We start from the raw sequence: 12,105 nt of genomic DNA, 5'->3' as shown, positions 1-12,105 counted from the left end.
ATTCTTTTTTTTTTTTTTTTTTTCCAATTATATGTATTCCTATGTTATGGATCCTAAGAACTTTGTATTTTCTTTCATATTGATACAACTTTTTCTAGGGTTACACTTTTGTTCTTGTATGTTTTCTTTCCCCAGAAAATTTAAGCAAGTTTTTGAGATTTTTTTTGTTTGTTAGTTACTGTTCTCAATTTTACACATCACAAGGCATTGTTCGTCTCTCTCTTTTTTTTCTTTCTATATCAGAATCTTTCCTGTTCTGTTTCAATGGAATATGCGTAGATTCTAAAAAGATGCTTGTGATTATATGCAGTAACAGTAGCAAATCAAAGCTATATAGCATCTCAGAAGAAAAAAGCTGAATTAGCTGTTGGATTCAATCCGTCTTCGATCGTATTAACCTGCGGTTTTAAGGTCTCCCATAGTCTTATTTGATCTGTAAATGGGCTGCTTCCATTCCAAGGCAGCAAGAGAATTCCGAGGACACGAAGACCCTGTTAAGCTTGCCTCTGAGACAGCTTGTAAGCATTACACTCATGTTCAATAAGTTTAAACCTCCTTTAGGTTCTTTCGATTTCATGATACGAGAATAATCATCTATATCATTATGATACATCTTTCTCTATTCACTTACATATGAGTTTTGAAGTTTATTAGCTTTCTGTTTTGAGGTCTTTACCTATCTGAATAAAGTGGATTTATTTCTTTTGTTTGTTCCTGGTACTTTGTTTTTGATCTAGCAGTGTCTTTTTCGATTTTCCAGTTAGTGTGAGTGAGGTTGAAGCATTGTTTGAGCTGTTCAAGAGCATAAGCAGTTCCGTTGTTGATGATGGTTTGATAAACAAGGTACAAAGACTTTGTTAAAGCTTGTTTCTTTTGACCCAAAATCTGGATCCTTCATGACCCCATCCTAGTATCTTTTTGTTCTTTACGCTATTCATCTACAGTATTTTTCAACTTTGTTGACTTTATTTCAGCTATAATTATTATTATTCTTCCATGCTGATCTGTCTGTTCCATATTGGCATATTGCATCAATTCAATGTATCGTAGGCCTTAATGTTTGACTTGAATTAAGTATTTTATTGATTGCTTTGATTTTGAAATTTTGAAGCTTTCATGGCCCCACCTTATCTCTCTTGGTTTTTTAAATTCTAGCTTCATGTGTGTATGCAGGAGGAGTTTCAACTTGCCTTGTTCAAGAGCCGGAAGAGGGAGAACATATTTGCTAATAGGGTAAAATCTCTGAGTTCCTCTTGCTTTTACAAACTTTGGTCTTATTGAAGAGTGATTTGAACCAAGACCTTCTTGGTTAATACTCCCTCTGTATCAAAATACTTGATGTTCTAGGATTTTTTCTTGTATCAAAATACTTGATTTTCTAGAGTATTTAATGCATTCTTATTTTCAAAATCAACTAACTATTTAATGATTTTGCTTTTACTATAAATAAACTATTAAATCAATCCATTTGTTCTAAGCATAAAAAAAAAAGCACACGGTTATATACATCATTTATTGTTTTGGGTTAATCATTTGTATTGTTTGGATGACATTAATTATTTTCTTAATCCTAGTGAAAATCTTAAAAAATCAAGTATTCTGATACAGAGGGAGTATAAAATAAGATCATGTCCACTAAACTAAACAATTATGGCTTCCTTGCAGATATTTGATATGTTTGATGTTAAACGAAAAGGTGTCATCGATTTTGGGGACTTTGTAAGATCCCTCAATGTTTTCCACCCCAATGCTTCTCTAGAGGACAAAATAGATTGTAAGTTGACATGAGAGAGAGTTTCATCAGATCTATTGTTTCTAGAAGCCTTTGTGAAGAGTTTTTACTGATTCTGGTTTATGATGTCTTCTCAGTTACGTTTAGGCTTTACGACATGGACTGCACAGGTTACATTGAACGCCAAGAGGTAATAACTAAATAATAATAACTTGCAAGCTTTGAAATACTAGTCATGAAAGATCTTTTGCCATGTTCTTGAAGTCAGGTTATTGAATGTGATGTTCTTTTGCAGGTCAAGCAAATGTTGATCGCCCTTCTCTGCGAATCCGAAATGAAATTGGCTGATGAAACCATAGAGATTATACTCGATAAGGTCTGTTGTTGTCATTGGTTTTGTTCTGTCTTGAAGTTCAAACATTTAGAGATTATGTTCTAAATGTGGTTTCTTTCTTTCCTTCTCGTTCATGAACAGACATTTGAAGATGCAGACGTGAACCAAGATGGAAAGATTGATAAACTAGAGTGGAGTGATTTCGTAATTAAAAACCCATCATTGCTTAAGATCATGACTCTTCCATATCTCAGGTATGGAAACCAAAAAGACAAACAAATAATTGAAAAAAATAACAAATGACAAATGTCAAATTCTTACTGTGTATACACCATAAAACACTGTGCAGGGATATAACGACAACGTTTCCGAGTTTTGTCTTCAATTCAGAAGTCGATGAGATTGCCACTTGAAAGGAACAATCTTGGTTTAAACCGAAGCGTACAATTGTTGGAAGCCTGATGGGTGTGTGTGTAATCAACAACATGTGTTTGTAGACAGTAGTAGTAATAGAGCATATTTTTCTTGAAATTGTTTCTTTTACCTGGAATTTTATCATTCTGGGTTCCTTTTTTATTCTTCTCAGATACAGTTTTGAAATCCTTGGTTTTAGCTTATAAAGAAAAAGAAAATGAGCGTTAATTACCATTCCTTTTTACTTCATATAGTTAGGAAAATGTTAATGAGTCTGTACATAACACATTCATACATTTGTTGTTTCTTAGTGTATTGATTTTTGTAAAGTAAAAGATTAAAGAGATTTGTTACATTAGTGCTTTATACGGGTCTGATTGTTCAAATCGAATCTTCAAAGTATAAAATTGTGAATATAAACTTTTGTTAGGCCCTTTACCTCAAAAGCTTAAAGTACAAAAATTACGGTCTTGCCACTCTCGTCTTTGCTCTTCTTCTTCGTCTCTCTCGACTTCGAGTTCATAGCAATTTAGGTCTCTTTTCTCGATTCGTTCTCTGACTAGAGAGTTAATGTTCTCTTCATTGTTACATTTCGATTTGGATTCAGCTTCTCTCCATCCCTTCTTGTGGTTTTGTTACCAAATTGTGTAGACTGATCTGATGTTTAGGAAACGGAACATAGTTCTAGAATCGTTGCGTCGGCTCGATGTAAGCAACGTAGAAACCCTAATTTCACGCCTCTTGTATAGCCGCACCTCAAATCCGGCTCTGTTCTGCACTAGTGTTGTTGAACCTGGTAGATTAAGCTGGGAAGTTTCTTCTCAAGTGATACTCAAGAAGAAGCTCGAAACAGCTCTTAAGGATCACCGTGTAGATGAAGCTTGGGACGTGTTTAAAGATTTCAAACGGCTCTATGGGTTACCCGATAGTGTAATTATGAATAGGTTTGTTACTGTGTTGTCTTACTCGTCTGATTCTGGTTGGCTTTGTAAGGCTAGTGATCTGACTCGTTTGATGTTAAAGCAAAATCCAGGTATGTTAAGTGGAGATGTTTTGACTAAGCTGTCGTTGTCTCTAGCGAGAGCTCAGATGGTTGAATCTGCCTGTAGTATTCTTAGAATAATGCTGGAGAAGGGTTATGTGATAACCTCAGATGTGTTGAGGCTTGTTGTGATGCATATGGTGAAAACAGAAGTTGGGACTTGCTTAGCTTCGAACTATTTGGTTCAGGTCTGTGATCGTCTTGTGGGGTTAAATATGTTGAAAAGAAATAGCAGTCCCGGGAATGTTGTGAAGCCTGATACGGTCTTGTTTAATCTTGTTCTTGGTTCTTGTGTGAGATTTGGTTTATCTCTCAAAGGCCAAGAACTTATTGAGCTGATGGCTAAAGTTGATGTCGTTGCGGATGCGTACTCGATTGTGATCATGTCTTGCATTTATGAAATGAATGGTATGAGGGATGAGTTGAAGAAGTTCAAGGAGCATATTGTTCAGTTACCGCCTCAGGTTCTTTGTCACTATCAGTATTTTTTTGATAATTTGTTAAGCCTTGAGTTCAAATTTGATGATATTGGTTCTGCGGGTCGGCTTGTCTTAGATATATGCAAGAGTAAAGACTTGGTTTCAGTTCATGATCTTGGATTTGATTCTGAAAAGCCTCGGGTTTTGTCTGTTGGGTCTCACCATATTCGATCCGGGTTAAAGATCCAAATTTCACCCAAGGTTTTGCAGAGAGATTCATCACTAGGAGTTGACGCTGAAGCAACATTTGTAAGTTATGCCAATTCCAAGCTTGTTATCACAAACAAGACTCTTGCCAAGTTAGTATATGGGTACAAGAGACATGATAATCTCCCTGAGCTATCAAAGCTTTTGTTTTCGCTGGGTGGATCCAGTTTATGTGCTGATGTCGTTGATGCTTGTGTTGCTATTGGTTGGTTAGAAGCTGCTCATGATATTCTTGACGACATGGTTTCTGCTGGTCATACCATGGATTTGGCCACGTATAGAAAAGTCTTGTCCGGTTATTACAAGAGCAAGATGTTGAGAAATGCAGAAGTTCTTCTGAAACAAATGACCAAAGCCGGTCTGATTACAGATCCATCAAATGAGATTGTGAGCTTACCAGATACAGAAGAGAAAGACAGTAAGACCACAGAGCTCGCGGACCTCTTGGTTCATGAAATCAATGCAGGAAAGCAAGTGAAAGTTTCAAGTATGCTCTACGAGCTAAACTCGTCTCTCTACTACTTCTGCAAAGCTAAAATGCAAGGAGATGCCTTAATAACCTACAGGAAAATCCCCAAGATGAAAATCCCACCAACTGTCCAAAGTTTCTGGATCTTGATCGACATGTACTCATCTCTAGGCATGTACCGGGAGATCACGATCGTATGGGGAGACATCAAAAGGAACATTGCGAGCAGTAACTTAAAGGTAACACAAGATCTGTTAGAGAAGCTTGTGGTGAACTTCCTCAGAGGAGGGTATTTCGAGAGAGTAATGGAGGTTATCAGTTATATGAAGGAGAACAACATGTATAGCGATCTAACCATGTATAAGAATGAGTATCTTAAGCTTCATAAGAATCTATACAGAACCTTGAAAGCAGCAGACACCGTAACAGAAGCTCAAGCCCAGAGACTTGAGCATGTCAAAGCCTTCAGGAAACTTGTTGGTATAGTATGATTGTATGATCTTAATTCTTATCCTCTGTAGTCTGTAGTGTTATATATACAACCAATTTTTTTTGTTTGTCTAAAAAGTTTAATTCATATAAATCTTGGGCCTTTCATGTATAAAAAGCTAAATGGGCCTGATTCGTTTATAACCTTGCGAAAGTTGCTGGGTGAACACGTAAACTCGCTCGGGTCGGACATTAAACTCTCGGATCCGAGCCATTTGGGGTTTGGTAGTTATTCCTATTTCCGTATAATTCGATCGGAAGCGGAAGCTCTCTGCAACGGAAGGAGAAAAAAATACCTAAAATTTGGTCATGGATTCACCGCCGAAGAAGAACCCTATGGATGATTTGTTCGGTGAAGATTCCGACAACGACTCACCATCTTCGCGTTCGAAATCGTCATCTTCCGGTAATGCTTCTTCGTCTTCGTCTTCATCCTCGTCTTCTTCATCTTCGTCTTCTGCGGCTGGAGGAGATGGAGATGGAGATGGGGATGGTGGTGGTGCGGATTCTGGTAGCGCAAGCGATAGCGGAAGTGGAAGTAGCGGCGGGAAAGAGGAGCATGGAGATGATAGAGTAGAGAGTTATAGGAGCAATGATAATGGAGAAAGTGGGATTTATCCTTATGAAGAAGAGGAAGAAGAAGAAGAAGATGAAAAGGATCTTTTTGGGTCTGATAATGAAGAGTATACTAAGACTCCTGCAATTAGCACTTACTCAATCCCTGGTAAGTTCGTCTTTGTTTGTGATTTCATACTTCTATGATACAAACAAACTATATAATTTGAGGTTATGTATTTAAGAAGTCTTTTAGAAATCATTTGATGGAAACAAGAACATAGTAAAAGTAGCATGATACTGCATTTTTCAAAACTCTCTTGTAACTGTGTTCTTGTTCTGCATATTAAGATCGTTTTTCTGAAGCTTTCGTTTTCTCTTGATTGTGATTGATGTGATTTTTCATGATCACTATAATGTCAGGGTGGAACCTTTTTCTCTCACTTTTGTCTCGTGTAAATAGTTCTGAGACTGAATTGTTTTTTTTTTGGCTTTTGAGTTTTCTCTGACTAGTAAGTTTTTGCTGATATGAAATATGACAGTTTTGCCTGCGGGATGGAGCAATGATAACCATGGTGGGAGAGGAGGAATGGGGCGTGGTCGTTGGCCAAATGGGAGAGGAGGACCTGGGCTTCTTCCTCGGCCTGGACCTTACCCTGGACGTGGTAATCGTGGTGGTTTTGGCGGGAGATACCAGAATTATCAGCGTGATGAACGTTTTGTTTCTGAGCTTAAGCTTTCGAAAAGCAAAGAAACTTTGGCTAGAAAACAAACCAACTTTCAGGAGGTAATATATCTCTAAGAACACTGTTTCAACTTTGAAATTATTTTAGGCAGAGCTAACGGTACTTCCTGTTTAATCTATGTCTATATTTATGAATATGGTAACACGTTTCAATTTGCTTGATATTAACAGCCATGTGAGCTTACTAGCTACAGTCGAGTAGAAGGTGGAGAAGTATTCTATGATGAGCGAGGATTGGTGAGAGCTTTTGGTATTATTGTTCCTTTAGATTCTCTCTTTTCTTTCTTTGAGTATGTGTATATATATATATATTTATTTAGGCATATATACGCAGACATGTAAACATACCAAATATCCCAGAGCTTATTTGTATCTACTTTGTTCTTGATCCCCAGAGGCTTTTCAAACGTCATGTTGCTGAAGAGATTGGAGCGGATTTAAATCAAGGTTTTGATACTTTTATCGAGAAAAAAGGTAGGAAACTAGTGGCCCCAGTGTACTGTATGTGAACTATTAGCATGGGTAAAGTGAAGAAGTGTGATATTTTCAGCTGACTAATTTTTATTTTTTGTGGCAGACCTGGGCTCTGAGGGCTTTGGTGACATGCTTGGCAGCATTAGAGCAAAGAACATTTCGCTGGAGAACATTCATTTTGTGGTATGAAAAGATGGTGTAAATTAGTTCATTTCACTGTCAATTCATTACTTTGAAGAGGTTATCTTAACGGTGTCTTTTATTTTTCCTTTTTTGGACAGACATTTCGTAATAATTTAAACAAGGTAAGTGAGATCGCCTTCGCCCAACAGTTATTTGACCTTTATGATACCAAATGAATCACTCGGTGCACTTTGTTTTATTCTTTAAGATATTGGGGGCTGCTTACAATCGGCATGAACCGTGGGAAATGGGAGTGCATAAGAGAAATGGTACCATATATCTAGATGTGCATAAACTGCCTGAAAGACCGCAGAGTGACTTAGATCGCCGCAGGTAATGTTCATTTTAATTGTATAGGAGAAAAAGAGTGATTCTACTAGTTTTATTAGAAATGGTGCTAAAGAATGTTTGTGTAGAAGACAAAGTTAGAAAAAATGAAGCAATGTTTGAAAAAAATGGGTCATAAGAGTTTATATAGCTGCACTATATATTCATTGCTACTAAGAAACTTGTTGTTATATTTCCATCAGATGTTATTGGGGTTATTGTTTCGAAAGCCTTGCGACGGAAGATCCAGGAAGAGCTTATGGAGAAGAAGTCCATCATGTGGATGCAAATGTTGAATTTTGTTCTGTTGTGAAGACTAAACTTGGAGCTCACCGGGTTCTGATGGGTGCTGAAATGGACTGCTGTGATGAAACTGACGAAGGAAGAAGGATTTACATAGAGTTGAAAACATCTCGTGAGGTATGCCTCTTCTTGCTTTAGTTTTGCTAAAAGCTCGTTTGATATTCAAGCTTCTCTTTTTCATTTCACACACGTACACATTGGTCAGTAATGTCCCTACTGTTTGTTCTCCAGTTGGATGATCGTACTGTAGACAGATATGAAAGAGAGAAACTGCTTAAATTCTGGGTAAGTATGATGTATCACAGGTTGCATGTATAATCTTTGTTTCTCCATTCTTGTTCAGTGTTAAATGGTAATAACATGCTGCAGATACAATCATTCGTAGCAGGAGTTCCATACATTGTCGTTGGATATAGGTATGAATTTGCCAACCATTCTAAGGATAAACTCAAAAGGTTTAAACCTTTCGTAATCAAGCAATAAAATTCAAGTAAACGTCTCCATTTCCGTTTTTAACTTGGTGTAGAGATGATGGAGGGAGACTAGTACGCACAGAGAGACTAAGAACGAAGGAAATTGCGCACAGAGCCAGATTGAAAAACTTTTGGCAGGTAAGTGTTATCAGTTCTCATTACAGACGTGAATGGTAATTGTGTATAATTAATTGTATCGGTAAGATTGAACACAATGAGTTTTGGGAATTAGGGAGGAGTGTGCTTGGCTTTTGCTGATGAAGTTCTTTGCTGGCTATACGGCACTGTTAAAGAAAGTAAGTTTATTTTTTTACATAGAACATGGGAGATAGTCTTTTTAAAATTTATATTTTATAACAATGAGTGTTTTTTTGCAGACGAAGATTACATACTTCAGTTCCAGCATCCTTTCATGAGGCTAGAGCTTCTTCAAGCTCAGTCTTGCCCTGACGCCATCACTAACCATGTTCACCTTCTACAACATCCTGCATCACCAGAAGGTCCAGAACCACCTCAGTAACTTTGTGCTTCTTGGATGGAGTCTTAGTACTTAGGATCCAAAATCAAAATTTTAAATAAAGGTTATGGTTTTGGATTTTCTTTTGTAACATTTCATTAACCAAAAAACCAAAACATTGAAAAAACTAGCGCTTCCAATTTTTACTTTTTACCTTTACGCTGTTCTATCTATGTGAAAACCAAAAGCGAATTCAACAACCTGGGCCGGGCCAATTTAACGCAGTCCAAACCTTATATAGTCGAACCACGTGAGCGTCACGTGTCTCTCTCTCTCTCTCTATTTTGTTGGTTGACGAATCACCGGAGAAGCTAATTTGTTTAATTCCGTTCCCGTTTTGCCCTTCCCTGTTCTTTTATTCTTTTCTTATCTTCAAANAAAAAAAAAAAAAAAAAATCTCCGAGCAAGAACAAAAAAAAAACAAAAGCTGTCTATGTACCAACAAGAGACTAGTTGTCAGATAAATATACGCGAGACGAGAAGCTCCATTACAAAACCCTAGAGCTCATCATCATCATCTCTCTCTCTCTCCAGGTACACCTTTTTTTTCCTTGTTTTGGTTTCACCGGCGTGGATCTCCGGTGACGGGAGATTCCGAAAATTTTTGAAGAGATTTTAGATCATGTATAGAGAGAGGGGTATGGTTGGATCGAAGTCTGAGGTGGTCGATCGGAAACGAATAAACGAGTCTCACGATAATCGTCCCTCGCATTCGATGCCTCAGCCCGTCAATGGAAAAGGCAAGGTAACAGCCTCCTCCCTCTTGATTGGGAAGCAGCAATTGCATGACAGAGATTCACGTTCTTCTCATGGTAAGATTCGATTTTGCCCCCCCCTTTCAATTGTTCGATTCGATTTTGGGATTCAACTTTCTTATAATTGATTTAGAAATTTCTTATTTTGAACCTCTCATCTTGACCTAATTGTTGAAAAAGTTAACGAACCTCTTTAACTTTCTCTAGCAATGATGTTATTCATTTTTTTTTTNTTTTTTTTTGCCATATAGCAGTTACAAACGCATCAAAGCTAGAAACTTTAATCTTAGACACAATCCAGCTTTTGTTTCTATGTGTACCAGCAAAATCATTCTTATATGTTTTAAGAGAAAGATGCTGATGAAATGATTTCTTGTGGTTACTGCAGCTGTGGATATATCAGACACAGACAGCGAAGAATCAGAGGTTAGTGGTTCTGAAGGAGAAGACACCTCATGGATATCTTGGTTCTGCAACCTACGAGGGAACGAGTTTTTCTGTGAAGTTGATGATGATTACATCCAGGATGATTTTAACTTGTGTGGACTCAGCCATCAAGTTCCTTACTACGACTATGCCCTTGATTTGATTTTGGATGTGGAGTCTTCCCATGGTAAGTCTTATTACCGTGAATATTAGTATGTGGTTGCGTGTTTTTTTATGGTAGTTAAGGATAATAGTATTAGCGGAAAACTGGTTTGGCTTTCGGTTTTTGTGTCTTCAATGTTTTGATTTGGATTGACGGGTTAACAGGTGAGATGTTTACAGAGGAACAGAATGAATTGATCGAGTCAGCAGCAGAGATGCTTTATGGGATGATTCATGCTCGTTACATATTGACAAGCAAAGGGCTGGCTTCTATGGTAAGCAAGTTTTTACTCAAGTTTGCCTTCTTAACAAATTTTTATAGAACTTGTTGTTTTCTTTACCATGGTTTTGCAGTTAGACAAATACAAAAACTATGACTTTGGAAGATGCCCAAGAGTTTATTGTTGTGGGCAACCTTGTTTACCAGTTGGTCAATCCGATATTCCTCGAGCAAGCACCGTAAAGATATATTGCCCCAAATGTGAAGACGTGTATTACCCACGATCAAAGTACCAAGGAAGTATCCTTTTTTTCTTTTTTAATTCTCAGTCTTCACTTATATATATTTGCATATGCATAAAGCAGTTCTATACGGCTATGCAGACTTAGTTTTGCTTTGATTAGCATTTGATATTTCTATATGTTATGTTGCGTTGTTGCTATGTTTGGTTGGTTTGTTGTTCTTTAACACGGGGAAAAAAACAGACATAGATGGAGCATACTTTGGGACAACGTTTCCACATCTGTTCTTGATGACGTACGGACATCTGAAGCCACAAAAGGCATCACAAAGCTACACGCCAAGAGTGTTTGGGTTCAAGTTACACAAGCCGTGAAGGAAAGAAACAAGGAAGAAGGATATACTCATGGGTGTGTGGAGATACAACAAGGAAGAAGATGATGTACCCCTTGGGTGTTGGAAAACAAGAAATGTGTGTAAACCAAAAACAAACAAAAAAGCGCTGTTTGTATCACAGAAGGTGAAACTAGTTCTCTCGCTCTCTCTCTCTCTCTCTCTCTCTCTCTCTCTATTTCTCTCTGTTTTGTATTGTGTACCTTAGGTTTTAGATAAACATTAGCAGCATGGACTGGTGAAGTAAGATCCCATATTTATATCCCATTGTAATACTTAACCTTATTGTTCTTTTTTTGATTTCTTCTTTCCAACTACATTCCCATTAAGTTAACACAATTTTCACAAATTGCTTGTACCACCAGTGTTCAGATTTGTTGTGTCTATTTGATGTGTCAGTTCCATTCAACCAACAGTGGGTCAATAAAGCCCATTGGGCCAACTCTACGAAACACAACGATCCACGTTAAATTTCGAATATTTTTAAAAAGGAAAAAAATAGAGGCCTGTCGCTTTCTATCTCTGACCAAGAAAATAAAACTTTCTAATATATTATTTTAATCAATGTATAGGTGTCTCTCTGTGTATGTGTGTGTTCCTGCGAGCCTTTAGCTCTCTGTAGATTACGTAAACACCTCTCTCTCTCTCTCTCTCTCTCTTGCTTGGTGAAGAAGAGGGCCTTCTGGTTGTTTCTTTCGTCTACTTCTTTGATCTAAATCGAATTTGTATCGAATCCGAAAGTATTGATCTTTCGTCGTCCCTTTGATTTCTTCTGTTGGCAACCCTAAATTGCCCGAGTTGTTTTTGGATCTCTTCTATCAAATCGGGCGTTGTTGTTGTTGAATCGGGCTTTGTTTGTTGTAATAATGCCACCGTTTATATCTGGCTCCAGAGCTATATATTCTTTAATTTCATGTCGAAACGCCATCAGGAACTCGATCAGCCGTCGTCCGGGGATCCCTCGGCGGAGTTTTGTATCTAATCAAATTAGGAGATTTGGTTCTCTTTCAGGCGTTGAAAGATTTTCTCCTTATGGGTCAATGTTCAATTATGATGAGGGTAGAGTCTCTTTTGGCACTGGAAGCTTATTAATTCAGAGACGGCATTTTTTGGGTTGTGGAGATGGGGAAGAAGGTGGTGGTGAGTTATCTAAGATCTACGAAGAG

At 37.6% G+C, this 12,105-nt stretch overlaps 5 protein-coding genes across 9 annotated transcripts in view; all 5 read left to right on the top strand.

The window, feature by feature from the left end:
* LOC104731802 (calcineurin B-like protein 1) overlaps window positions 1–2,714 on the top strand; it is a 3,451-nt gene extending 737 nt beyond the window's left edge. The window contains exons 2-9 of the mRNA XM_010451287.2: window positions 311–518; window positions 761–843; window positions 1,174–1,233; window positions 1,666–1,774; window positions 1,870–1,922; window positions 2,028–2,108; window positions 2,208–2,320; window positions 2,416–2,714. Of these exons, the coding sequence (XP_010449589.1) occupies window positions 440–518; window positions 761–843; window positions 1,174–1,233; window positions 1,666–1,774; window positions 1,870–1,922; window positions 2,028–2,108; window positions 2,208–2,320; window positions 2,416–2,479 (642 nt within the window). The 5' untranslated portion in view covers window positions 311–439 and the 3' untranslated portion in view covers window positions 2,480–2,714. The remainder of the gene's footprint in view (window positions 1–310; window positions 519–760; window positions 844–1,173; window positions 1,234–1,665; window positions 1,775–1,869; window positions 1,923–2,027; window positions 2,109–2,207; window positions 2,321–2,415) is intronic.
* On the top strand, window positions 2,957–5,234 carry LOC104731801 (pentatricopeptide repeat-containing protein At4g17616). Of its 2 annotated transcripts, XM_019234013.1 has the most exons (2): window positions 3,339–3,424; window positions 3,514–5,234. In XM_019234013.1, exon 2 carries the CDS (start codon window positions 3,516–3,518, stop codon window positions 5,166–5,168), a length of 1,653 nt encoding a protein of 550 aa, XP_019089558.1. In that variant the 5' UTR covers window positions 3,339–3,424; window positions 3,514–3,515; the 3' UTR covers window positions 5,169–5,234. The 2 variants fall into 2 exon arrangements, with proteins under 2 accessions (XP_010449588.1, XP_019089558.1); XM_010451286.2 differs by having other exon boundaries at window positions 2,957–5,234.
* LOC104731800 (decapping nuclease DXO homolog, chloroplastic) lies at window positions 5,348–9,120 on the top strand. Its single transcript, XM_010451285.2, has 13 exons — window positions 5,348–5,890; window positions 6,264–6,508; window positions 6,638–6,703; window positions 6,862–6,940; window positions 7,044–7,123; window positions 7,222–7,245; window positions 7,332–7,456; window positions 7,654–7,870; window positions 7,985–8,038; window positions 8,123–8,169; window positions 8,280–8,364; window positions 8,459–8,522; window positions 8,604–9,120. Exons 1-13 carry the CDS (start codon window positions 5,476–5,478, stop codon window positions 8,744–8,746), a joined length of 1,644 nt encoding a protein of 547 aa, XP_010449587.1. The 5' UTR covers window positions 5,348–5,475; the 3' UTR covers window positions 8,747–9,120.
* LOC104731798 (casein kinase II subunit beta-2) lies at window positions 9,141–11,256 on the top strand. Of its 4 annotated transcripts, none has more exons than XM_010451284.2 (6): window positions 9,141–9,277; window positions 9,374–9,555; window positions 9,887–10,111; window positions 10,252–10,361; window positions 10,441–10,606; window positions 10,792–11,256. In XM_010451284.2, the coding sequence occupies exons 2-6, from the start codon at window positions 9,384–9,386 to the stop codon at window positions 10,920–10,922; spliced, it is 804 nt and encodes a 267-aa protein (XP_010449586.1). In that variant the 5' UTR covers window positions 9,141–9,277; window positions 9,374–9,383; the 3' UTR covers window positions 10,923–11,256. The 4 variants fall into 4 exon arrangements, with proteins under 4 accessions (XP_010449586.1, XP_010449584.1, XP_010449585.1 ...); XM_010451282.2 differs by having other exon boundaries at window positions 9,363–9,555; XM_010451283.2 differs by having other exon boundaries at window positions 9,141–9,555; window positions 10,267–10,361.
* Window positions 11,514–12,105, top strand: part of LOC104731797 (coenzyme Q-binding protein COQ10 homolog, mitochondrial) — a 2,386-nt gene continuing 1,794 nt past the window's right edge. The window contains exon 1 of the mRNA XM_010451280.1: window positions 11,514–12,102. Coding sequence (XP_010449582.1) covers window positions 11,806–12,102 — 297 coding nt within the window. The 5' untranslated portion in view covers window positions 11,514–11,805. The remainder of the gene's footprint in view (window positions 12,103–12,105) is intronic.

Source organism: Camelina sativa, chromosome 12 (genome assembly GCF_000633955.1).
Source record: "Camelina sativa cultivar DH55 chromosome 12, Cs, whole genome shotgun sequence".
Classification (NCBI taxonomy): Eukaryota; Viridiplantae; Streptophyta; class Magnoliopsida; order Brassicales; family Brassicaceae; genus Camelina; species Camelina sativa.
This window is presented reverse-complemented; position numbering and strand designations above follow the sequence as displayed.